This window comes from Micropterus dolomieu, linkage group LG05, assembly GCF_021292245.1.
Source record: "Micropterus dolomieu isolate WLL.071019.BEF.003 ecotype Adirondacks linkage group LG05, ASM2129224v1, whole genome shotgun sequence".
Classification (NCBI taxonomy): domain Eukaryota; kingdom Metazoa; phylum Chordata; class Actinopteri; order Centrarchiformes; family Centrarchidae; genus Micropterus; species Micropterus dolomieu.
In genome coordinates, this window is record NC_060154.1 from 12,794,012 (window position 1) to 12,820,013 (window position 26,002).

At 39.9% G+C, this 26,002-nt stretch overlaps 1 protein-coding gene across 6 annotated transcripts in view; it reads left to right on the forward strand.

Annotated features, from left to right (window-relative positions):
• LOC123971666 (adhesion G-protein coupled receptor D2) overlaps positions 1-26,002 on the forward strand; it is a 108,363-nt gene that overhangs the window by 43,902 nt on the left and 38,459 nt on the right. For 4 of the 6 annotated variants that reach the window (XM_046050648.1, XM_046050647.1, XM_046050646.1 and 1 more), the window contains 3 exons: positions 12,279-12,320; positions 16,578-16,631; positions 19,656-19,809. In XM_046050648.1, coding sequence (XP_045906604.1) covers positions 12,279-12,320; positions 16,578-16,631; positions 19,656-19,809 — 250 coding nt within the window. Of the gene's footprint in view, positions 1-12,278; positions 12,321-13,523; positions 13,598-16,577; positions 16,632-19,655; positions 19,810-26,002 lie in introns of those variants that run through there. The other 2 variants (XR_006825243.1, XM_046050649.1) reach the window with 2 other exon arrangements.

Here is a 26,002-nt window from a genome sequence, read left to right on the forward strand (position 1 = left end):
CTTCCCCCCCCCCCCTCTCTCTCTCTCTCTCTCACTCTCTCACACACACACACACACACACACACACACACACACACACACACACACACACACACACACACACACACACACACACACACTCACCTACACACTTCTTGATCTTGACACATGTCATTAACCTCAGCTCGGCTCACCTCAGCTTGGAAACAGGAGAACAAACGCATCCCATAAAGGTTCCTGGAGCAATCTTTTTCCTGTTTTGTACCCAAAAGCAACTTGTTCAGAGTTTGCATATTGCATCCATTTGTCACTGTTAGTCAAGGGCACTGCAACACAGTCTTGTCACGGTGCAATTTTAGGTATTCTGCTCAAACGTTACTGTGTATGTGTAAGGTGTGTACATCTATGTGTCAGGTGATTTTAAATTGTTTTCATGCCTACAAATGTATGCATATGAAGAACTGGACACATTGCGCACAGCTCAAAAAGAATAGACCAAGGGTAAACATTCCAAAGTGTACACTCTTTATACAAAAATATATTTGTTTCCGCAGGTTAGGCATACTTGCATAGAAAAATGCTAAGCTGAGGCTCTGTTTGACTACAGGTGGAGCATGGGGCAAAAATTCTTACTCACCACCACAGAAATCTGGGTTCCTTTGCTGGTCAGATGCCAGTGAGGGTGCCTTTGTTGGGGTCTTGGTGGGATAGTGTGCGTAATGCCTTCCCAGTGAAGTGGTTGGCAATGCCATATGTCACAAAGGTAGCACAAGTCTGTCTACAGTCTCCTGCCAGAGTGTTAGCAGCAGGCTAGCAGCTGTCTGTTGTAGAAATTCCCTTACATTTCCCAAATTAATAACCTCACATAAAAAGCATTATCACCTTCATTACATTTGTCCTTGTCCCCTCGACCCTCTCTTTCTAATGCAGCATTGATGCTACAATGGATGTTGCTTCAGCACAGCTTGTTTACCCTTTGCTGGCTACTTGCAGTGTGCATGCCATTGTGTACTGCAGTGCAAAATAAACAATGAAAACTTTCATAAATTATGTACTTTGTGCACACTGATGATTAATAAATGTAATTTGTGCATACTGATTATTAATTGAGTAAGCAAAGCGAGAATTGCTTATTGCATATTATGAAACCTGGTATCTACTGGACTGCATGATTTGAAAAGGTAGGAAATCTTAAGTTTGCAATTGGAAGATTTCATAGGTTCTTAGGCATCAGGAGATATGGGTGCTACTGATACTAGGAACTAGAGAAAGAGCCCCAGTTTTTCTCACGGTGGCATCACGTACCGATCCTTGGGCTGATGTCTGTGACTTTGCTGCAGGAGAATAAAGACACACGATTGAGTTTACTTTCTATTGTGATAGTTATTGTAACACCTCTTGTGAGAAGGATCAGGGTCCAGCCTGGACACCTCTTCCTCTAGTGAGGAGGAAGCTTTGATATGTGGTAGCAGAAACTTGTTTCCATGAGATGAGAGATTTCTCTCTCCCTTTCTCGCCTTGCCATGAATGTTTAGGTTGTTTAGGTTGCAATGTTGCCAGAGCACGAATTCACATATAAACAATAAAAAATATATTATTAATTAATAATGTGATAATTAAGTTACTTTATATAAATGACAATGGTTCTCCGTTTGTTGCATTTGTTGCATGAGGAAATACATTTAACTGCAATGATATGGCACCAAGTAGGAGAGTTTCTGTGTGTCTGATTTAGCTCTCTCTCACAAACTGTTTGGAGCAGGTTTTTAGTCTTTCTTCTATTGCTACTGTGGAATGAAGTTAGTTCAGCATAACCTAGGCCTACTGTGTGTGTGTGTGCATATATATATATCTATATATATATATAGATATATATATAGATCTAACTATAAAATATAAAAAAATTAAAAGTAGCTTCGATGTAACTAAGCTTCTTTTGCCACATTGCTGTAGCTTAGTTTGCTACATTTCACTGGGGGGTAGCTTCTGTGTAGTTAAGCGTCATTTAATGTAGAGTAGCTAGTAGCTTAGCTCACTACATTTTCCAAGCAGCGTACCCTACACTGGATCTATGTGAGATTGGAAAATACCAGAAGAGCAGAATCACTTGTTTACCGGCGCGGAGAAAGGTGCTTCTGGTGTGAACAACCAGGCTGCTGCCTCCTGTCTGAACCGGGTGTAAAACATTGTGTATATGTCTTGACAAACATACTGTACATTTGTAGGTGTACTGTATGTGTGAAATTTTAGGTGTGTGCAAATGTGTGTGCTGGTGTATGTTTGTGTGTTTTCTTACATAGACCACGTTTGGGAAACAAACTTTCTCACCAGTTGTGGGGTGAATTACCTGCTTGGGAATAACGTTATTGTACACAGTGGTTTAAAGTCATTGCAGTCATGATGTAAAATGTATTATTTGTTAACGTGGTTTAGGTTAAGGCTTCTGTGTGCTGCAAATGAAAAGCAACTTGTGTACTAGTGTATAGTGTGAGTGTGTATCGGACTTGAAGTGTTTGTGGATGTATTTATATTCATTCATATCTGAATGTATTTATATCTGTGTATACACTGATATGGTATCCACATCTACTGTATGTGTATGTACAGTACATGTCAGCTTCGGTAACTTGAGCACCTTATGTAGAGTGCAACAGAGCATGTGTATATGCAAGTGTGTGTACACATGTGTGTATCCATGTGGACAGTTAGTATAAACCAAACCCAGTCCCCAGCTGCTGTTTCCCAGGACCTGTTCTCTTCCAACATTTTTTTCCCTCTCTGTCAGTGGAAAACTAAGCAATTAGAAAACACCCTGTGAGATTGACAGCGGGATCACATACAATTTGACAAGGGGGCGCCATAGAAAGTCCCATTGGATACCTAAGTATTTTTAATTAAACAGCTCTCTGCACTGGCAGCGTGCTTTCCCTCACCAGTTCAAAGACTTCTGCTTTGACCCATGTGTTAAAAGTTTGTATCAGTTTTCCATGGCTGTGTTTTGCTTGGCACTAAAGACACGCAATCCTAAATTGTCTTGTTTAAAAGCTAGTTTGTTTACAGTTCACTCTCTTTCTCGTGCTCTCTTAACCCCCCCCCCCCCCCCCCCCCCCCCCCCCCATCACGTTACCACATGTTTGCAATGTGATCAGGTTCAGGGTGTTGTTTCCCACTCCTAACAGTTAGTGTAAACGCCTCAGAACAACTTGTCGTTTAAAATTTTGTTTTAAATCATGTGTATTAGTGAGTGGAAAGATCTGCTACACAAGTCACCCCCAGTTTTCTGGTTTATTTAAACGTTAAAACAAGTAAAATAGAGTGCTCATCTATTACTCAGGCACTTCATCAATAACATTTGTCCGTCTGATGTAAAATCGATATGACATACACTGACACAATGGCATAGCAATGGCAAATGTGCCGTCATTTGTCATCGACTGGCAATAAAGATATGTCAGAATTGATTTTAGCCCATCCCCCTGCATCTCTACCCGCCCTCCTTTGCTCTTTTGCAGTAGCGGTAATAGAAAAAAATAAATGAATGTTATTATGACATGGCATGGTCAGCCTTGCCAAACTCAATTAATACTGGAGCAAGGGGCTGCTGTGATTTGAGGGCATGCCTGTTATGTTTTCATTGAAATGCCCTGCCAAAAAAAGAAGTGGGATAGATAGATGGATGGTTGGGTGGGTCTGTTCTCCAGGGGGGAAGGTTTTGTTTTGGCGTCAACTCACTTTAGGCCTTACAAACTCTTTTAATGTTTTTACTTTTCCTCTTAATTCCATTTTTGGGTTAGCTGCCAAAGTGTTTTGGGCTCGACCAAAAAACAAATTCCTTGCTAACCTTGGATTGATGGAGTTTATGGATCCCTAAATCATGTTTAAACTGGAGGGAATTCCAAGTGTTCATGTTTGTGTTGATATGTTTGTTATTAGGTGTGTGTGAGGTTGTTTCTTTTAAACTGTATGTATTTGTGTTTTATTTTAATTCAGCATTCTAAGTGTAATTTATTTTTTTTATTTTATTGTGGTATTCTTATCTGTTAAATACAGCACCTTGTTCAAACTGACAACACTGATAGAAATTCTCTCTTAATATTAAATTATGGCTAAAAATGGGATTAAAACATCAACAAAACAAATATAAGGATGATGTCTGATTATACACGTGGCAATCGCAAGGCAAATACTGGAAACAGCACCAAGAGTGAGCATGTACAACTTATGTGTTCATGGACATTTCTGATGCAGCTTTCTTTTTTTCACTTGTACAGTTATTGTACAGTTTCATGTGGCTCTACAGGATATGTGTGTGCGCTCCGCTGTGTGCATGTTTGTGTGTCAGATTCGCCATCGTGGTTTGTTGCCGCTGGGTTGTGTGTACCCAAGTTGCGCCGGTGGTAGCGAGCAACATCTGTTTCGGGGTTGTTGTTCCTCTTGGCTGCTTTTCAATTGGATTTCCTCAAGCAGGGCCAAAAGCTGTCACCTCTGCCAGGCTCTGTTAGCAATCACCGCCGGCCCCTATATTAAGTAGGTGGTTCAGGGCTAAGCTAATAACTCTCCCTCCTCTCCTGAGCCATCACACCCTAGTACTGGTGTTGCTGCCGGCCTCAGTGTGTGCCTGTGTGTGTGTGTGTGTGTGTGTGTGTGTGTGTGTGTGTGTGTGTACACTCAGTTTCCCTCTGTAGTGATACACCTTGTAGAGGCTGGCTGGCTTGGGGGTCCCCTCCTCAATGTGACAGCCCAGCACTGACTGAATGTGTGTGTGGGAAAGGAACAGGGAATATCCTAATAGATCTTCTCAAAAATGAGTGATTCCCTAATAATGTATAACAGGATGGAAAGAGGAAGAAAACTTTGACCCTGACCCAACCCTCACACAGAGACTATATACTGTAATCCATCGCTGTAAAGAGAACCGAATAAAGAGTTTAATGATACTGGATGGACATTATGGGTTTAGTGTAACAGACAAATTCTCAACTATTCTTCATTGTTTATATGGTCAATCACAACCACTATGACGTTGATATCAGCTTGATTTTTCAAACCTAGCAGACCTGAATGAAAAGTTACATGGAGTTCTTCTGTGTTTGGTCTGTACTTTGCTTTTCCACTGAAAACATAATGTCTTGCCTCCTCCTTGAGTTGAGCAAAGCTTAGCTGGGTGTTACAAAGCTTTTATTGGGAGGTGTTTACCTCATCAAACTGACAGAGTGGCGGGCTGCCCGTCTACCTACCTGCCTGCCTGCCTGCCTGTCTGCCTTCATGTCTTATTGCCAGCTTCTCTGGCCAGCTGGAGCAGTTACACACGGCTGGATTTGAACTGAGGACCTGCAAAGTATCAACTCCCTGTTTCACAGCTTTGACAGACACTTTGATTTGACATGCCATGAGCAGTTAAAGTGAAAGTTATGTATACATGTTAATTAAACTGTTTATGCGTGGAGGGGTCAGAGACATTAGCAAGCCCCAGCATAGAAGTGTGAATTTCTTTTCTTTTTCCACCATCACACCGTTTTAACCTCTTCTGTCTCTCATTTCCTTAATGATTACCAGGTGCGAGGGCAGAATTTTTCCTCCCTTTTTTTGCCAAGTGGGGATGCAGATAGCTCTATTTGTGAAAAGTGTCTCTGTATGTTTGAATTTAGGCTGAGATATTTGACATCGGTTCCAACTTGTTCAAATAGCTCTCATTTTTGGCATTGGTTGACACTGAAGCCTGGAATTCTCTAAAAGGATGTGGAGTTTGCGGTCTTCAGCTACTTAAGAGAAAGCGGTCGGTCTGATTGAAGGATGTCATTTTTGAAAAGTATATCAATTTAGATTTTTGATGTAGTGTTAGATGAGTATAAGTCATTTTTGATGTTGACAAATGGCAGTGCCTGAAGTTCTCCTAAAAACTGTGTGGAACATGTGGTTTACAATTACTGCAGTGAAAGTAACCAAATACATCTCATTTATGAAAGGTTTCTGTATATTTTTGTATTTAGATGTGGAATGCTGGGATGGAGTGAAAGTTGTTCAAGCAGTCATAACTTTTTTTTCTTTCTGCCATACTAATGGAGGACATTCTTTTGAATCATGGTTTTTTGTTTTTGTGCTTACCCTAGAGGAACCCAATTTATGCAAAGTATTGACATGATAGACTTAGCTAAATGATTGTCGTATGTTTGGAAAGGTTGGATTAATTTCACCCAACAGAAAATGTAAAGCTTGAGGTTTTAAAAGACCGTGCCTTTGTTTTTCCCCATTTACTACATATCATATATAGATGTCCGTTACAGCAAATCATACTCTACTGCAAACCAAATTATTAAGGAAGAGCAGATGATGAAATTTAAGTCAAGGGAGTGACTGCCAATACAGACTTGATTCTGGTTTATTTCCACCTGGCGTATTTCACAGAAATGTGGCTATTGAGGCTCTACGAGTTGTGCTAACCTTGCTCTTGTCACCTCCATTGTAGATATGTTTTTTTTAAATAACTAATTAAAAAACAATATAGCTATGTTGCACAAAAGTTATTACACCTCATGTTAACTTTTTAACCCCCCTCAAACAAAAGGGCGTGCTAAGCTGACAGCACCAATATATTCCAGCAAGAAAGGGAACACTGCCCTGCCAGTCACTCTCTCCTTGCCATACACTATCCTCCCTCCTTAATAATAGTTTTCATATCTTTACATTAAAAAATTTCTTTCTCAAGGGTAAAGTCATAAACTTGTTGTTTTCTGAGATTTTTACCTGCCACCACTGCTTATGATCATCTGTAACTCAGAAAGAATGGTGGAGCAACTACTGTGGATGCACATTTGTTTGTGTTGGTACTGCAGTGGAGTGTCAGGAGGAGCATAATTTCTGAGAATAATTTCTGCTTTTTGTCACAAAGTAAAGATGAGATGGGGGCATTTTTACACAGTGCTGCTACGCTGTGTTCACTGTCAAAATAAGGACTATATATGCGCTTTGGAAGCTTGGGGCTTATGTAGTCTGTTAACCCTGACCCTTTTTTTCTGTCAGAGTATCAGAGCCTTTACAATCACCTAAGTGTTAAAAAATAAAATAGGTTATATGTGCTTATATGTTGTTTGTTGACTGCCACTGACATACTTCAACATAATTGTAACTGAAAGGTCACATGCTCAATCCTGGCAGCTTCAAGTACATCCATCAGCAGCCTTGTACTCTGTGGAAAATATCCTTCAGGTAAACACTGAACTCCTACCTTTTCATTCACTTTGTTTCCTAGTACAATTACATGATTGAACATGTGAATGCTTGCCTCCAATCGCTTCTGCTCTCTGGCAACTAATTCAGTTAACTTCAAATGGAAATTCAAACTGCATTTTATCTAATAATACAAGAGATGTCAATCTAAAAGACATGCTCTTTATTTGTCAAAGATCTCTTGCTTTTGACATATGACGAAAATAAGCCAAGTTTTTCACATACATTGAAGCTATTAAGTACTTAGACTTACACAAACACTGGATTTAAGCTTTTATTACACATGTTCACACTAGGATACTAGTGATTGATGGATCACCTTAAACATTTAATGCTCTCAGTTGATGCTTTTAGGCAGGGTCCCAAAATAGCACCCATGAAATGCGGGAAATTGTTGGCAGTGGCAGGTACAATCGTCAGGCCATACACTACTTTGGCAGATAGGAAAACGCACACCAGGAAGACACGTGTTGCAAGGTTAGCATATTATGTCGATTGGCGCACGCATGCCCCTATGTCACACACAACACACACACACACACACACACACACACACACACACACACACACACACACACACACACACACACACCAGTCAGCTCAGGGAATATCTGTGGCAGTGTTTCAAACCAAACTCAACAGTGGAAGAGGCCCAGTCTGTCCTGAGTAACAGCCGGTAAGCTTGCCAGCAGTGCACTTGCCGGACTGCAGGCGCCAACTCTGGTGTTGTAGGAGAATCACAAAGCTTGTCTATTAAACGCAAGAGGTGTAACTTGGTTTTATTTTCATTGGCCAACTTTAATAAACTCAAAATTAGTATTTTTGTTTGCTTGCTGGGATCCAGAAGAGGAGAGGGGATATGGCCTCTTGTGGAGATTTGAACTGAGATCAGGACTCACTGGTAGTTGAAATGCAGGTTTTGTATTGAGTGCTGACTGTAGAATACACTGTGATGAACTTCAAAGTTCTTGTGTGCTTTTAGCACATGCATTTTAAAACTGGCAGATAGAATTTCTAAGAGGAAGACAGAAAAAATACTTGCTTTGCCACAGTGGCAGGCAGCAAAAAAGTACATTTCAGACCCTGCTTTTAGGAAGAGTGAGTTACAAGGACTGCAGAGGTAGAATGTAGTAAATTTGTCAACATCAAAAACAGCCAGTAATAAACAGCATGATGGTTAAAACCACAGCTTCCTGGTTTAATTGAATTGACTTACAGTTATAAGTAAATCGATCACTGGCTTTGATTTGTTCTTTCTGCTTTCTCAGACAAAGCTCTCTGAAAACAAGAACCCTTGGTAATTTAAATAAATACTATTTTCTGTCTTGCATTGCAACATAGTACATATCCCTGGGGTGATAATGTTTTTGGTCAAACAGTGTTTGTTGACTTTAACTTTTTAAACATACAATTGTTCCCTAATTAGCTGGATCTTAATTAATTTATGCTCCCCTGTTTGATGTACAGTATAGCAATACTTTGAAAGCAACTGTGTTCATTCTTTGCATAAATTTGTAGCATTTGCTGCTGAGTTCAAAAGAAACAGGACTGGGTTTAGATAAGCACACATGCATTTAAATAATGCGCCCCATTTTCCGTCTCTGTTTGTTTTTAGTGGGAATATTAATGAATTAACATTTTAAACAATCTATCATTATTGTTGTGCTGCCACTTATTTTTAACTCAATTATATTTTAATAGATCATTTTTCATAATGTGCACAGTATGTTCTCCCCACTTTGTTCACTACACAACAAAAGATTAATTACAAATAAGAGGAATGATCAAAAACATGATAATCAAATTGTAACAGCAAGTTGGAAATTGCAATACTAATGCAATACAATAGGGTATGTGTTGCAAATTAACCTCCCACTGTCTTTTGTTGTATGAATGTGCTTGTGTGTGTGTGTGTGTGTGTGTACAGTAGGGAAAGTATGTTTCCCCCCATGATAAACTCTATATACAATACTTTGCTTGTGTTTTTAAATAATTAAGTGTCAATAAACATCATAGGTTGTCATTGTAATTACATGAATTTAAATGTGTTAAACAGTGTTATACTTACAGTGTACTTACTCAAGCATTTGAAGTACACTCTTATAATGACACTCTGTTTGCAGCACTGCATTGATCAGGATGTCTTTGTTACACATTGTTGGTGATTTGTACTTCAAATAGTTTTCTCTCACTTTAAAGCCTTCAATTGAATACTTTCATCAATTAATTATTACAGGTAGACTATTTCACATACAAAAATGACAAAGGAGTCAGCTTCCTTGATGGTTTATTCCAAAGACAGGGGTTCTATTTTCTGAAGATTTTGTCCGAGTTTGTTTGATATCATAGAGGCCTGTCTGCAGAAATTATTAGCCAAAAGGACCGTTAAGTATGATAGAGCAAAACTGATTAGTAGTAAAAGGCGTTTCAAATAATATATGGCCCATAGAATGTATAAAAGAAGTAGACATAGCCACCGTGAGTTAATCCATTGGTTTGTGTATTTGTGTAAAGCCTCGAGTTTGGCATATTGGCCATCCCCATCTTGTTTTTTAGAATGAGAACTGACCATATAGAGAGCCTGATTCAACGAGTCGTTGAATTAAACACATCAGGTGAGATATATTTCTGAGTGGAACATAGCTAAGTTACCTAGCTAGTAGCAATTATAGCATTATTATGCGGGACAAGAGATGTAGTTCATCAACGGGTTTCACAAAAAACCAAATGTTACTTTACTGTTCAACAACAAACTGTGACTTTCTTGACGGACAAAATTATCTTTTGAATTGACCAACATCATATGCGTAATTCAGGGCTCAGTTCTAACAGGATAAAAAGATTGTCTCTCGCCATTGACTACCGTACATACAGTATTTTATAAGGTCCCATGGGGCGGAAGCGGAAGTGAGGGACTTAGGCTCTCTATTTGGATGAGAGGGTGGAGCTAGAGAGGTATGGATTGCTACGCCCGACAGCTTGTCATGGTTACAACTTGTCAATCACAAGGTAACCATGCCCTAAAGCATACCCCGCTTTATTGTCTATTTTACTCTAAATGGAACCATAATTTACAAAATGAGCATCACTCTGTATTGAACAAGACTTGAAAATACACGATAAACTCATGGGGAAAGTGTTTAATTGGGTTTCTTTTTGCAACCAGAGGAGTCTCTCCCTGCTGGCTATTAGAAAGAATGCAGGTTTAAGGCACTTCCCCTATTGCTTCCCTTTTCAGACCCAGAGGTTTCCACTTGACATGGCCTCAACATGGCCCTTACTGTTGGTAATCCCGCCTTTGCAACCCTACAGTCTCTTTGAACTACAATGGCCTAAGCTGACCCAACAATAAAATTGCTTTTTAACAGTAGAGGAGTAAGTTAATGGTAAAGCACTGGTGTTGGTAAACAACCTTGTCAGTCCCATCATGGCCATATTGTGCTTAAAGTAATCACATGTTGTACTGTATTAGGTTGTAGCCAACATTACATTACTTTGAAAGTAAGAAATATATAAAGTTACAGGTCTCAGATCTCAGCTTGAGATCCCCTGTTATGCCTGTTGTCTTCAGCATGTCAGACACCAGCAGAATTGTCAGTTCAAAGAGGATGGATGTCCTAAGGTGTCACCTGACAGCTCGACAGGGCAATTCTGTCCCTGGAGGACAGGAGAGCAGCCAGTATGAGGTGAATGGGCAGTAGCTTGGGCTAGGGGTCGTTGTTGTCGGCCATCGTCATCCTGTCACTCTGAATGGTCCCCCAAATCATGTTGTCAATGGTGATGCATTGAGATCTCCCTCTGGCAAAAATTGGATGCTCCAAACTCAACTTGATTGATGCATTGACCAGGTTGTGCCTGCCTGTCCTCAGGATGTGTCCTTACCTTCGTTTAACGATGAAGCAACACAGACACACTCTATAACAGACTGAGTGGCGAAAGGGGAGAGATTAACTTTTAAATTATCGTTTTTTTTGTGCTAGCTAGACCTATATCGACGTACTGTTGGTTTATGAAAGAATCTACTGTATCTATCAGCCTTGAAATTTATAGGATTTTACCTGCCTTTTCATTTTTCTTGGTACATCTTTTTGTGGCACAGTTCAATCGGTGCTCTGAGAATGCTGTTCTCACTGTTTCCATTGAGGTGACTGTATTACATTGTGGCCTGAAGGCGAATGCACAGCTTGTACAGCTTGCCACAATGGAATGGAATGGGAAAAAAAATGTTTTTCTGTGACCAAAAGTGCAGCCTTTATGCATCCAAGGGCATGGCATTCTTGGGCCCTGGGTACTAGCCGTGGAGTTTTGTGAACATGAAATATCTTCTTTTATGTGTCATTTTTTTCATTATGCTTCCTCTGTCTCTCTCTTTCCACGCTTTCCTCCAATGGTTTTTCCTTGATAGTCTCGTCTGGCCTGAGTTGCTCTCTTTATGTGCTTGTATGTGTGTGTGTATATGTGTGTATATGTGTGTCTTTTAATATGTGTTTGTGTTCATATTGTCTTTGTATCCTCATCACTTATGCCTGTTTGTGTGTGCTGCATTGTAGTTTGTGAATGCATTGACTCTGTGTGTCTGTATACGTGTGTGAGATGGAACTCTGTATTATGTGTATGTTTGTTGGTATTCAGATATATATATATATATGTGTGTTTCTGTGTTGAAGAACACAGACTGAACACAGGCACTTGAGATTTTGTATTTCGATAAAGCTATGTGGAACCTTGGGTTTGAGCCTTTGATGGCTTAGTTGGGGCTGGAATGAGGAGCATGAGTATTGTAGACGAAAGAAACGCAAGCTGAGCCTTATGGAGGTGGCCCAGTTTGAAGAAGTTGTACTCTTTCAAGGCCTGCTGCTTCTCTCATTACTTTTCACTACAGTCTTCTTCCACTCTTAGTCGATAGAGTACGAATCAACCTAACCTGTGTGTGTCACTCCACTTATTACTTTTGATCTTTTGTTTTTTACTAGAAGATAAGAGAGAAAACAACTATAACAACTTTGTCCTTTCTCTCTCTCTCTCTCTCTCTCTCTCTCTGTCTCTCTCTCTGTCTTTGTCTGTGTTTGCAGGGCCTGTTCATCTTCCTGATATATGGGGTGTACAACACAGAGGTAAGTCTGCATTGTGTCTCAAGGCTGTCGGAGTGAATGAGAGAAATGACAAGTTTCTGATGGGCTCCCTGCTTAAAAGCTGTGTGGGTGTGGTGTGCGAGTGTGTGTGTGTGTGTGTGTGTGTGTGTGTGTGTGTGTGTGTCTGTGAACGTGTGTCTGTGGATGGGAGGAGGGATGGGAAGCAGGGGAGGGGACATCGTTTCCACGCGAGCGTCCCACTGCCCTTCATGCTTGGACTAACTTATATGCATCCGAGTCCGACCATTAAACACTGACACGCCGCGGTTCTCAGCCACTCATTCCTCACCCACATTGGCTAATATTTCACTGCCTCTTTAAGTTTTTAAACTCACGGCCCTCCATTTAGCATCCTGACAAAGCTGCTGGCCAGAGCTTCGCTGGGCCCCAGGCACTCACCATAGTAGGACAAAAAAAGAAAAACAATATGCAACTAACAATATGCAATGAAGGAGTGAGGACATATTGTATTGAGATGCTGCTTTATTACCATTTAGATACAGCGTAGCTGTGTGGGAATGGAGAGTGGGGGAGTGGCGAGAGACAGAGATACAATTTAATGGATGAGACTCAATTCATGAAAATCACTCTTGGTCAAATGTGGCTTTAAGTCTATTTAAATAGGGTGCACTTTAGATGTGCATAGGTAATGATGCATCTGAAAAATACAAGTACATAAAAGTAAGTAAATACTTTTGTGTGAACCCGACTCATTTTTAGACTTTTCCCATACAAAACTTTAAGGAAAAAGTGAAAATCTGAAAAAGATTTGCCTTGTAGCACAGTCAGCAATTCAAGAGACAGTGAAAATACATGTGATATAGTAAATATAAAAAGGCAGACTGTTAACTATCATAGCAAAATGAAATAAAAACTGTAAATATAGTATGCCAACGTTAATCTAACAAACTCTGTCTCCTCTGTGGTTGGAATGAACCATGGTTAACGAGTCCTCATCTTGCCTTATGTTTTCATTTGCCTCTTGTTGCTTTGATTGAATGTACAAGGTCCTCGTCACTGTATACAAACAACTGTTTTAAAGAGTTGGGTAATGTTGGGTAATTACTATGTTGCTACCCAGCTATTCAAAGATAATTGTACATATTATGTAACCCCCCCATTTGTATTTGCTGTCCTTTTTATTTCCCCTTTTCTCTTTCTTTTCTTCATCAATGTCTTCTCCAGAGCATAAAGAGCTGTCCCTGAGTCATAGGCGACACACCAACAATGCAGAGCCGGGAGGGCTGACCTTTCGCACTAAAATAAATCAACACTGCATTCTTGCTTAAGTGGCTTTTTTGGTGCTCGGGAAAATCATTTTCTTGCGCTCAATATGGCCTTGACCCTGGGGTCTTCACAATTTGTGAGCAGCTCATGTAAATGTTCCGGTTTTCAGAACCACACTTCTTTTTTAACATTTGAGAAAAATCTTGCCATTATTCACCTCTAAACATTTTTCTTTCTTCCTCTGAAAACTCACTACTTTTCCGGAGAACTGTTATTTGTTCTCTCTCACCCATCTTGCCTTTTGTTTTGTATCTTTAACTTGTCTAATGTGCGACACAGTGCACCGCTGGCTTCAGGTTTCACCCTCCCTGACACCTAATATTTTCTTAATAGAAAAATTACAGAAATTCTGAATGGAAATGATCACTCTTTAGAGTCAGAGTGGCAGGGGGAGGCCAATGTGAGATAGAGAGATTCCTGCTTTGTCTGTTTTCATTTAAGCTAACCAGCCTTAATGGCTGGGAATGGCAACCCCTCCTTTGATTACATTGTCACACACCTTAGGCTGCTCTGTGTAACAAAGTCTGTAGAGTGAAGAAAAAATTTTGCAAAGTTGCTCTTAGTTGTTAACTGGTAGAACAAATTAGTCTTTAACCATCATACTGTGAAGAAATCTTACTTTGATATGCTAAAGAAAGGTGTTGAATTAACTAGTGTCTCAAAGTCAGAAAATGCTCCATTCATGAGGCTGGTTTCCAGGCTCAATAATTACAAATATGACATGGAAGACCGACTGTGTCTACTGCTATTACACTCAAAATGCAGCGTTTTAATTGCTAATTACTTGACAATAGCTTTCCATTATTCATTGCAATTAGCTTTTCCTTGGTGGTCACCTTGTAATCCCACGCTTTGATGACCTTTTATTTCTATCAACTCCAAGGATGTCGGCAGGTGTTGTCGGGCGCACTGCTTTCATATGGTAATCACTTAGCGCCCATTTACATGGCAAACCATGCTTTGCATCATTGCAAAACCTTGAGTTTGCGCAAAACCCCTTAAACACATAACGATCATCTAAAACAATGCCCTTCCCCTCATTGTCAAATGATTAATTAAGTTGTGTCATGTAATTGCCTCAGCACGCCGGCTGCTTTTGATATCAATGAAATCCCCAGGACTTACTTTTCCCCATTAAATTGCATTAAGACGGTGTCTCTCCAACATCTGCACGGTGTCGAAGGCCTTCTGCAGATCTTGTCAGAAATAATAGGTGGGATTTTGGAAACATGATGCTGTTGATTCTGCCCTGTCACAAGGCTTGGGCTCTCTTCATTATGTTGCCCTTCACTGTTAGTATGTATGCAAAACATCCTCTGTATACACATGCTGTGTCTGAGTGTGTGTGTGAGTTCAGTGTGGTGTCATAATTTATAACACGCTGCGGCTTAATGAAGCCATAAGCCATAATGCATATTCACTAACGTGGTGGGCTGGACTGGGACGAGCTGTAGTGATGAGTGCCCAGCCGCTACAAATTTACAGTGAGCGCTGACACTGTGCACGGACACATGCACATGCACACACACACACACATACAGACCTCATAAGTGCCAGAGGTTTTCCGTAGAATACTTCAGCCTATTTAACTGGGCTACTAACACACTGAGTAATTCCTACTGTGCTGTATGCTTTTTTATTTAGATTTTTTTAAACTAAACAGATAATTATCTGATACCTAGATATCCGGTTTACTGTAACACATTGCCCATATATAATAATGTGAAAATGTTCTAATATTGAATTAATCAAAACTTTCTTGTAGGGAAATACATTGATTCATTGCTGCTGATGTGGGACAACATATACATTTTTGTATATTTCCTTAGTTTTATTCTGCAATTTTAGTTTTATTCTATTTATTTTTTACCAAAGGAATGTCTAGTAACACATCATACTAAACTATATGCATTTACCTATGATTGTGTGATCAGTAAAAATGTTCTACCATAAAGATGCAAACACATCATTTTTAATACAAATTTTGAAAATTAATTATTTTTTATTTTGTACGTTTTCAAATGTTATTTAATGTGGAGTTTTATTCGATGGAAGAAATTTCTGAGTTATTGCCTTGTGTCACATGATATTAAATACACAACTGACAACTTACACAATTTACATTTTGTTGATACTATTAATAAATATCTGGATGGATTAAATTCCAAAATAATTTTTCTATTAGTTTAAATTGACAAAAATGATCAATTAATAAGAAGAAAATGATACATGGAATTTGGCACATATATAATAAATATGTAATCAAAGGTCATCAAATCATTACTGATCTTTAAGCAATGTCTTGAATTAACTTCTACAGTACAAAATTATTTATTGTTAATCTCATTTTAAAAAAAGTGTTTAAACTTTATTCAAGGAGTTCATTATAAATTAGGTTGGGGATTTCAAAAATTATTATAAAGTAAAATTGTATGTATGTAGACTGTGCATCTCTGAAAATCCATGAAATTCTTGTCTTGTATGTGTTAAATGAAGGCGTGCAGAACACCGTTTCATCCGGAGTGTAAAAATGTAATCTGTTCTGCTAGGGCGGTCCCTTCTCCTCCAATAGCTCCATTTGTTGGTCCCGGCGCTCTATGCTGACAGATGATAGCTTGAAGTCGTCTCCTTAGTTTGCCAGCTCTATGTGTCACTTTCAAGTCCCATTAGCCACTGGGACATACAGGAACACCCTCTCATACGTACATGTACAAACACACACACACACACACACACACACCTCCTCAACCGTTGTCAGTGCCCTCAAACTAACGCCCAAGATTTGTTACATCCCTTCCACATTCTGTCCTCCTTTCTCCATTTTACACTTGTGCTCGCAGGAGTTTGCTGTGAAAGATTTTTTTGTTTTGATTCATTGTAAGTGTGTTACATTGAGTGCTGTGTCAGATACACTTATCTCTTTCTCTCCCATTCTGTCTCCCTTTCTTTCAGGTTCGGAGCACGGTCAACAGGATCAAGGAGAGGAGAAAAGCGCTTAATTTTTCAGTATGTAATCCTCTATTTTCCTGTGAACGGGGGTGTGTATTTGTGTGTGTGTGTCTCTGAAACACACCCGTGCGACAGACTCAATTTTCCTCACAGCTTTTGCTTCTCATGATAAAAAAAAATCACCACTCTAGCAATGCCAGTGAAAGCTGGCCAGAATGCAACATTGTACCTCTGCTAGCCTCTCACAAGTCAACAGTCCGTGTTAGATGCCCTTATACATCAAACATAGACACCCCCACCCACCACCACCACCACCACCACCACCACCACCACCATACACACACACACTCTGCCGATTGCGCTGCACCTTCATCCCAGCAATGTCAAGCTCCGTGGTGGGTTACAAGTTTCTAATCCAGGACAAGCCGTCCCCTGACATTAAAGTGTCAACCCAGTATTTATACCTTGTTGGACGCTGCTGTTTGGCTGAAGCGGTGGGATGCTGCACGCACGTGTGTTCACGGGTGTGTGTGTGCCTATGGAGGATCACAGCATACACAAACAGGCACATACCACACACACATACGTACAATTATAGACCCAAGCACCTTGACAAATACCCACTCTAACCATTCCACACTCCTTTGCCCCAGCCATCTCACACACACACACAGACACACGCACACACAAAATGCATCTTGTCCCTTATGAGTGATCACGTTAACCCCACTCCTCTCTTGCCAGCAGCATTTTGTCCTGCCCCTCCTACAGCACACTCACATGTACCCTCCAACATTCCCCACCCTCACAGATGGTCACTGAAGAAGGAATAAAACAATTTCTGACAGCTGATTGATTTGTAAAATATCAGGGTGCCCCTACTTCCTGTTGACCTCGTACCTCACAGATGGACGTTGTAAGGATAGAAGGAAATTAAATAAATGTATAGATAAATTAAAGTGTGTGTGTCTGTGTGTTGGGCGGATGGGGGGGGGGGGCTTGGACCCCTTGCCACCAGTGTGCAGGCTGATATATTGGCTGCTCACGTTATCAGTGAAGCCCCCCCATCTACCGTCATTTTTACTGCTTCCTCTCCCCTCTGGTGGTGGCAATTTTCCAATCTTGCCGAGTTCCGCTACCAGAATGCGTTTTTTAGCCATCACTGCCGCCTGACGGTTTTTAGCTAATGCTATTTTGTGCAATAAATCCTGCTTGAAATACTGTATCTACCTGTCCTGTGGTTAGATAGGAGACATTTGGCTCTAGATGACCGCACATGCCCCTATATATCCCCTTGTTGTAAAACATAGGATTGGGTATTGTGCCTTGCTGGCTGAGGGATAAAGAGGCTTTGGCGGTGTTACTGCATATGAGGCCATTTAAAGACGAATGGCACTTGTCAGAGATAGAGGGGTTTATATGTTGTATTATTTGCAAAGATTAAAGGGTTAACTCAGTGGCATAATTGACTGCAACTTCAATTTAAGGATTCAAAGTGGTAATTTAAATTATAAAAGCAAATCGCAAAGCAGCAAATACTAAGCCTTACTAAGGTTAAAGCCACCCTACAATTGATCTGTCAGATATCTAGCATCTCCAGGATGATCATGTGTGATAAGGAATTTTTAGGGATGGTCAAGCAGCGTAATTTACTGTATCTAAACAGTGCACATGACATCAGATGAAATGTACTGTGTATAACCAACAACACATGAAATTAATTAAAAAATTGTGGAACAATTAAACTGTATTGCTCTTGGTACAGTGACATGACACATCATTGACCTTGACCTCTCATAAATTCCACCAAACCTAATCATACACTCTTCCCACTTAAATTCTATACGGTCGACCTCTTTAGCCCTCTTCCTTGTAGTAGTCCTCTACATGGGCGTCGGTCACACAGAGCCCCAGGGGGTGGGGTTTTATACACACACTTTGACCAGTGTAGCCTGCCTGTTTGATACCAAGTACCTCCTGACCCACCCTGACCTCCCTCTTGTGCACACACAGCCAGATTGCTTTGTGAAATAAAGCTGTCAATTGCAGGGCCCAGATAAAAAACAACCCCCCCCCCCCAACTCCATGCCCCTGACACCACTGAAATATAGATATAAATTTGAAGTGGATTAGTTTTTTTTTGTTTTTTTTAGTTTTTTTTTTAAGCAAAGAGTTAGTTGGTATCAGTACTGGCGCTAGAAAAAATTAATTGGAGTCTGATTTTCACAAGTGGACAGTCGAGAGTTGATGTTTATTTTTTGTCTTTGTCTGGTACCATAAAAATAGCTGTGGAAAAGCTGTATGTGGTTATGCTTGTTTGTTAAAATAGGTAAAAGGTCAATTAAAAGTAATTTAATCGCTGGGACCCCTGGTAGGACTGACTTACAATGACGTGTAGCAGTGCATGTATCTTTCTCTTTCCACTTGTGTGTGTGTGTGTGTGTGTGTGTGTGTGTGTGTTTGTGTGTGTGTCATAAGCAGTGAAGCTGTGCATCAACAAAAGACAAAAGCAGCCAGAATGGCAGGCCCCAAGTGTTTGCCATTTGAGGCATTCCTGCCTGATAGAAGTACAGTATGAAATATAAGAGGTCCTGGAGCCCGTTGAAGCCCCCCAGTCTGTTTGAGAGCTGTGCAAACAAATGGATTTTCTGTGATTTCTGTTTATTTTGCTCTGGCTGGAAGGTGCGTGTGTGAACAAGGAGGTCTCTTTAGTTCTGAATTCATAGAGCAGCTGCTCAGGTTTGGTGCTGGAAACGTGGATAGGACAATGCAGTTGTCTACAATAGCCCATGGCATCTATTTGTGTTCATTACTAATTGTGACTGCTTAATAAATGTATACTGTTAATCAGATAAAAAGTTTATCAATAAACAAGTGAAAGTGAAAATGTAAAAAGACAATTAGGCTGATAATCCAAAAAATCTGCGTCACCTATGATCAACTAGGAAAGTATGGATGAACTTGATTTCTTTGTTCTTATCAGTTAACAGGAAAGTTGACCAGTGGCTGTGTATTCCTTTAACTTGTATGAAACCATACAGTGATCTCCGGCAGCTGACATCTTCTTCCTATTTCTTACAGAACTGTGCCAGTTCCCGACCATCCAGCTCAGTTACCAGCTCTCGTCCTGTGAGTTTCCGACTAGGAACTACCCCAAGCCAGGAGGAGGAGGCCACTCCTACCTACACTTGCAGCAACACTCCAGGCCTGGGAAAGGAAGAAGAGAGGACCAGCGGTGAGTTGTCAGACCAATACCATATCATACAACCATAAAAAGACACATTGGCAGACAGCCATGCATCCTGGTATCCTCAGACTTCAATTGTATACTCTCATTTGTAGGACAGACTTCATATTCATATAAATTATAAGCCAAAAATTCTGAACCCAGAAAAACAAGGAATGAAATGGTGCCAGCTTGGAACACTGTGTCCATACTTCGACCCTACCTGTGATAAATGTAATTCAAAATAGCTGCCATTAAAATCAAGCAATTTCTTATACTAGACTTCTGGCTAACTTTTGATTACAGATACAATTGAGGTTTTGGCGGTTTAACTATATTACTACTATCTCTAATTCACTGTTCCCACACAGTTTTTGCTACGTGATCAAAGGATTTGACGCAGCTGTCTTAGCAGCCGAACATAATAGAAAGTCACAAGATCGCTTGCTAATTTGGTTTCTCTGCTGGCCTTGCTTCTCAAAAAGCACAACCAATCCACCATCATTTAAAACAAGGAAGGCCACTGATCTAGTGATATTTTCTTAATTAGAATGAAATATGACATCTAAATATATAATATGTGAAGTATTTTGTTTGTTGTGTACCTTTTTTTTATCTTAATATACCCTCTCTTTTGAACAGGTCAGCACCTGTTGCCTTGCATTTTGAAATTTTCAGTTCAGAAATTGTATTGCCATGAGAAGGATTTTAATTTTCACTTTGCAGTTTAGTAACTAAAGTGCAGCTTCAGCTTTCCCTGATTAATTCAGTGGAATTTACAAGCGATGAGAGCCCATGTGTGGCGTGTGTTTGTGTATGTACATTATGTGGGTGGGAGACTATGTAGGCTGCACCTAATTCATCCAAACATCTACTGTATGATTGAAAAGGCCCAGTCGTCCCAATGACACCCTCCTCTCTCTTTCATTCTCTCTCAAGGTAATATATTTTACTTTTTATTTATGTCACTTATGTCACAAATTCCATTTATTTTCTCTGCATAATCGTTTTATGTGCACTCAGTTGCGGTTTGTTAGGAACACCTAAAAGTAATGCAGTCTAGCCCAACAGCATATGGTGTCTTCATTAAAGTTGCAGTGTTGCATTAGAGTCTCTTTTCGAGAGATGTTGATTCAACTTAATGGTCATTTTGGAGGCTGTAGTTAGTTTGCGGTACTCTCACTTGTATTGTGTTATACTGAGAGGTGTTTGTAATATTTAGACAATCTTTACTGATAGAAAAAGGTGCTCAAAATATTAGAAACACAAGTCTTCAAAACGATCATAAAGTTGCATTAAGTTTTAGCTCCATATATATACATATATTTCCCCACTGTTCCCCCACTGGTAAATCTGCAAGGCATTACTGCAAGGCACTCTGAAACAGAGTAGCGACTGGCCTGTTGAGTGAAATCAGACATCAGAAAGCTGATTTTAAACTTAAACACTAACCAGACACCCTGGCTTCAATCTTGCTGCGTGACCCATGCTGCACTCAGCAGAGTTAAGAGTCATTTGGTTGTAGAAAAGATTGGAGACAACGGTTTCAAAGCAAGGAAAGAAATAGGGAGAGGTCGAAACCTGGTTTCATTCTGTAATACAAAGCCGGTCTTAGTGTCACTTGTTTTGTTACACTAGTTGATGCAGCATTTTCAGCATCACACTGAAAATATTTTATTTACAACGTGGATGTATTTATTTGCAACGTGATTTTAAAAAAAGGTATCACACTTTTTTATGAAAATATTTTAGCTTAAATTACACTGGTTAAAAAAGTATATTACTGACAATAACAGAAATAAGAGGGCAGACAGCGTTTAGGTTATGACCCCCCATTTATGGGAAGAGTTCCTATGCTGATCCCTGAGATATAATGTCACCAGAGTGTTTATTAAATTAGATTAGTAAATCTGCACTTTTTCAACCTTTTAAAGATACGTTGTTAACACTTTTTTTTATTCACTGACAATGAGATGGAACAATTTAATATGACTTAACGCACAGTATCTTCATCTGGTAAAATACTATGTGGGTCATGGTTTATGACTTGTACAATAATGAAATTCCCATTTGAATAGTACATGTGCTGTGTGTTATTGCTCCTTGTTGCCGCTCTGTGCACCTCTCAGACTGTGATTTACTGCGTTTCCTTTGCAGGTGATTTGCATGGTCCTCGAAACTATTACTGTCTCTTTCATTCACTCAGCGCGCAGTAGTTAAATCAGTCTCTACGTCGCTTTTACATGACTGAACCTCCTATGCAACCTGACAAATCAAACAAGGCAGCAGAGATCATGTTTTTTGATGTAACACAGTTGCAGAAATAATTGATTGTCAGACAATATTATTCAGCCCATTTGTTGCCCCTCCAATCTGCTCCCAACTCAATGCTACAACATGCAAATCTGGGTGATTGAGTGCTGGCGGGTTGGCGGCTAGGTGCTCCTGCACTACAAACTAATACTACTGTATGCGTATTATCCTGTAGCAGGGCATACAAAGGCAAACATTTGCTCTCATGACACTGTAGCTAATCATCAATGTGAACCCAACTCACTCGACTGTAATCTTAAACTATGATTATGAAGAGGTGTAACAGCAGTTGATCAGTTTATCCGGAGGGTGTGGACATTTTGATTATTTTTTATAAAATTATTTATTTTGTCAAACAGTGTCTCTAAAAAGTAATCTAGACTTAAGCAAGCAGGTGAAAGCTGGTGAAAAGGTGGCTTTCTAATGGCGATGCGTTTATTTTGATTGCATGCTCAACATATGGTACAATATAGTATGTCTTCTCACAAACAAACAGATGGGCCCTGCTTTTTCCTAACAATAACCACAGCATCTCCTGAGTGATAGTGGTAGCTTGCATGCACAAGGTCAACCCCTTCTTGGTAGGAGGGAGTGTTTTGGGGGTTGTTCTGCTTTTGATACCTTTATGCCATTTCCATCTTTCTGTTTACTCAAGTTGGTTGGCACAAATGTCTGAGGCAGACAGTGGGTTATGTTCAGGGTACATGGTGAAAGATGTGAACAAAGTAAAGGGAATATTTGCTGTGAGCATAAGAGAAGGACAAGTGCATAATGAAGGAATAAAAGAGGAATAGGGGGTGAAGTGTGGAGGGATTTGAATTGAAAGGGAAATGGCTGTGTGGGTGTTTGTGTATGTGCACAAGAGTTACATTCCTGATGAGATGGCCCCACACAATGGCTGAGTTGAAGGTTGCGAGCGCTTTTAACCAGTGTTACTTCACGTCATGTTCTTGCTTTTTTAAAGCCTCCTTCTCAACGAGTAAAGATGGCCAAGCAGTAATCTTTCTTTTATGGTTCATGTTTTGAATTCATAAAGTCATTGAGTTTTCCTGTGGGGTCGCTTATGTTTCAAACTGTGTCTGACTACACTGTAGATATTGTTTTATGTGTAATGAAATTTGGGTATGTCATGCTGTTTCACATCTAATTTGTGTCAGTATTTGATGATAGAATATTACACACACTACAGTATAATGCAATTGTGATGACACTTTCTAAATGTGAGAGTTATGTTAGATATTTTAGTCAGGATTTTATCATGTTTGATTTAAAATGTTAAGCACCTACAGGTGTAGCATTAGACAGACTGATTGGTCAGGTAGTTTGTGAGTGTTTCCCAAGAGTCCGGTCCTCACAAGTTCACCGTAGCAAACTTGGTTTCTGGTGTCATTTCCAGTTTACGTAACCCAGCTTGTAGGAAACATATGCCTGCACATTGCTGACATCTGACACCCCTTCCCCTTACTCTTTTGCAAACATGTGTTCCTCAACATCTCTCACAATTAGGGGCCTTCTAGATAAAGTACTGTGGCGGTCTATTGCATGCATCTTCTGCAGATTACACACAGATCCTTCGCTGACACCACCACGAGGTTGACCCCCCCCTTATCTCCCTCCACCCCACACCATCACTTGTCATGCATGTTTAGCCCAGTTCATTGACATGTAGCAGGATCCCTTGCTCCACAAATACGAAAAAAGAAATATTCCCTTGTGGAATGACAGCATGTTTGCAGCAATTTCATCTGGGTGCTTGCTGTTGAATCTGTTTCTGTATTTGAAGGTCCACTTCTGTGGACCACCAGGGCTTGCAATACTGACACGTCAAATGTGACAATATTTTCAACAAACATTACAATATATGTCAAGGGGATATTATAATATTTAAGGGATAATTATTAGTGTTGTCAGAAGGAATTTACACACAAAACTTTAATTAATTAGGATTTCACATCAATGAGTACTAGATAAATGTTTGATTGAATGTGTATGTCTTGCTTGGAGTGTTAAGTGATGATATCCATGTACTACTGCACCTACTGTTATTTGTAATTACAGTATTTTATTTATGTAATATTATGAAATATAGCAAGAAACTGTTTGAGAGTTGTGTAAAACTGTTGTCTATCCACTGGTGTAACAAGCCACTGATATTTGGCATGCTTTAGGAATAATAATAATAATTTGTTGCTGTGGGAATCAACATCACATTGATAATTTCCATAGAAGAACAGCACAGACACTAGAGGCGAGGTGTGCTGGTGTGTCTGTATGACAGGGGTATTTGGCCTCTGATCTGTTCAATGTCTCTCTGATGCAAAGTGATGTGTACTAATTCTACATCTGCTCAAACAAAACAGGGCTCCAAAGTTCAGCCAAGTCCCAAAAAATCACTTCCTCACGACTTATCTTCCCCTGCCCTCTCTCTCTGCACAAATTAAATTTGATGCATTTTCCCTGCATCATTTTTGCATTTTGAAGTGATTGACAAATGAGTGGATATGACTTTGGGGTTTTGTGTGTGTGTGTGTGTGTGTGTGTGTGTGTGTGTGTGTGTGTGTGTGTTTGTGCTTGAGAATGGATTCACATTTGTTTTGTTGGCTTGGCTGTTTAGAGGATATGTGGCCCTGAAATGGGCTCTTGTCATGTGGGCTGAAGCTTTGAGGACTTGATTGTAGCCTCAGTGTAAATACCCAAACAAACAGGCTACGGCCAATGTGCATTCGGTTTGCCATGTATTTACATTCCTCTTCCTCTCTCCCACTTGGTTTCTCTCACCGACTCTCTTACATCGGATTTGTTAATTTGTAGTTACTCGCTAGCTTTCCTTTCTTCTTTCTTCTGCTCTCTCTCTTCCTCTGACACTCCTTTTATTTCCTTTATTCTCTGTTTATTAACGATACTTGTAATATTTGTGGTTCCAAGTGGCATGGCTAAATTGTGAAAAGGACTTTGTGACAGGTATTGAGATTTAAATTGTCAGTGTAAAGATTGTCTACCATTTCTCACTGTTGTGTGAAAAATCTCAAAAACATTCTTAGATCATTTGAAACACTTAAACAACTGCATTTTCTGCACTCATACTACATTCTAGTATGTCATATTCATCGCACCCAATGAAACAGATCCAAAGATGAAATATTGAGCCGATTTGGTTGTTCTTAAGTGGCTTTAAGCGCAACTGTTTATGCATATTCGCCCAGCCGCTACAAAGCATACCAGGCTTCTCAAATTTGTTTTCCGCAGCTGTTCTGCATAACAACGCCACGCTATCACGCACACGCAAAAGTCTGGTGAAGGGAATCTATTCATAATTCAAAGAAACAACAAGGCAAAAGCAGTGGCGTTGTCAGATATAACAAATTGAGGAGGAAAAGAGTTGAATTTGTATCCGCTTATAGAGGTTGACTGCATTATACATACTGCAGGTGCTGCTGAGTGTGTGGTAATAGGATATATGATGGATGGCCAAGCCGCATGGGCTCCCATTCCTCTGGGTTATTCATCTATTTATCTGCTTATTTATTTATTCCTTCACCCAGAGAGACCCTCAAAACTCAGGATTTGCCTAAGGTGCAATAGTACCTAAAACAGCGTTGGCCAGTATGGAAATAGGGCTGCTCTCTCTGAGGTCTAGAAGTCCTCTGTTGAGCATGTGTCAGGTGTACTGATGTCTGTGCTGATGTTCATTGGTGGTGTTGGTGGTTTAAGGAGGCCTGCAGTGTTTTGAATCTTGATCGTTCTACTTTAAACTAAACCAGAGAACAAAACCATGACACATTTTCTCCATAAGAGCTTCTCAGAAACCACAAATGAAAATCACATTGCGCACACATATATTGAACATCCGTGCAAACTTGTCCAGACAAATTCCAATACATGTTAGAGC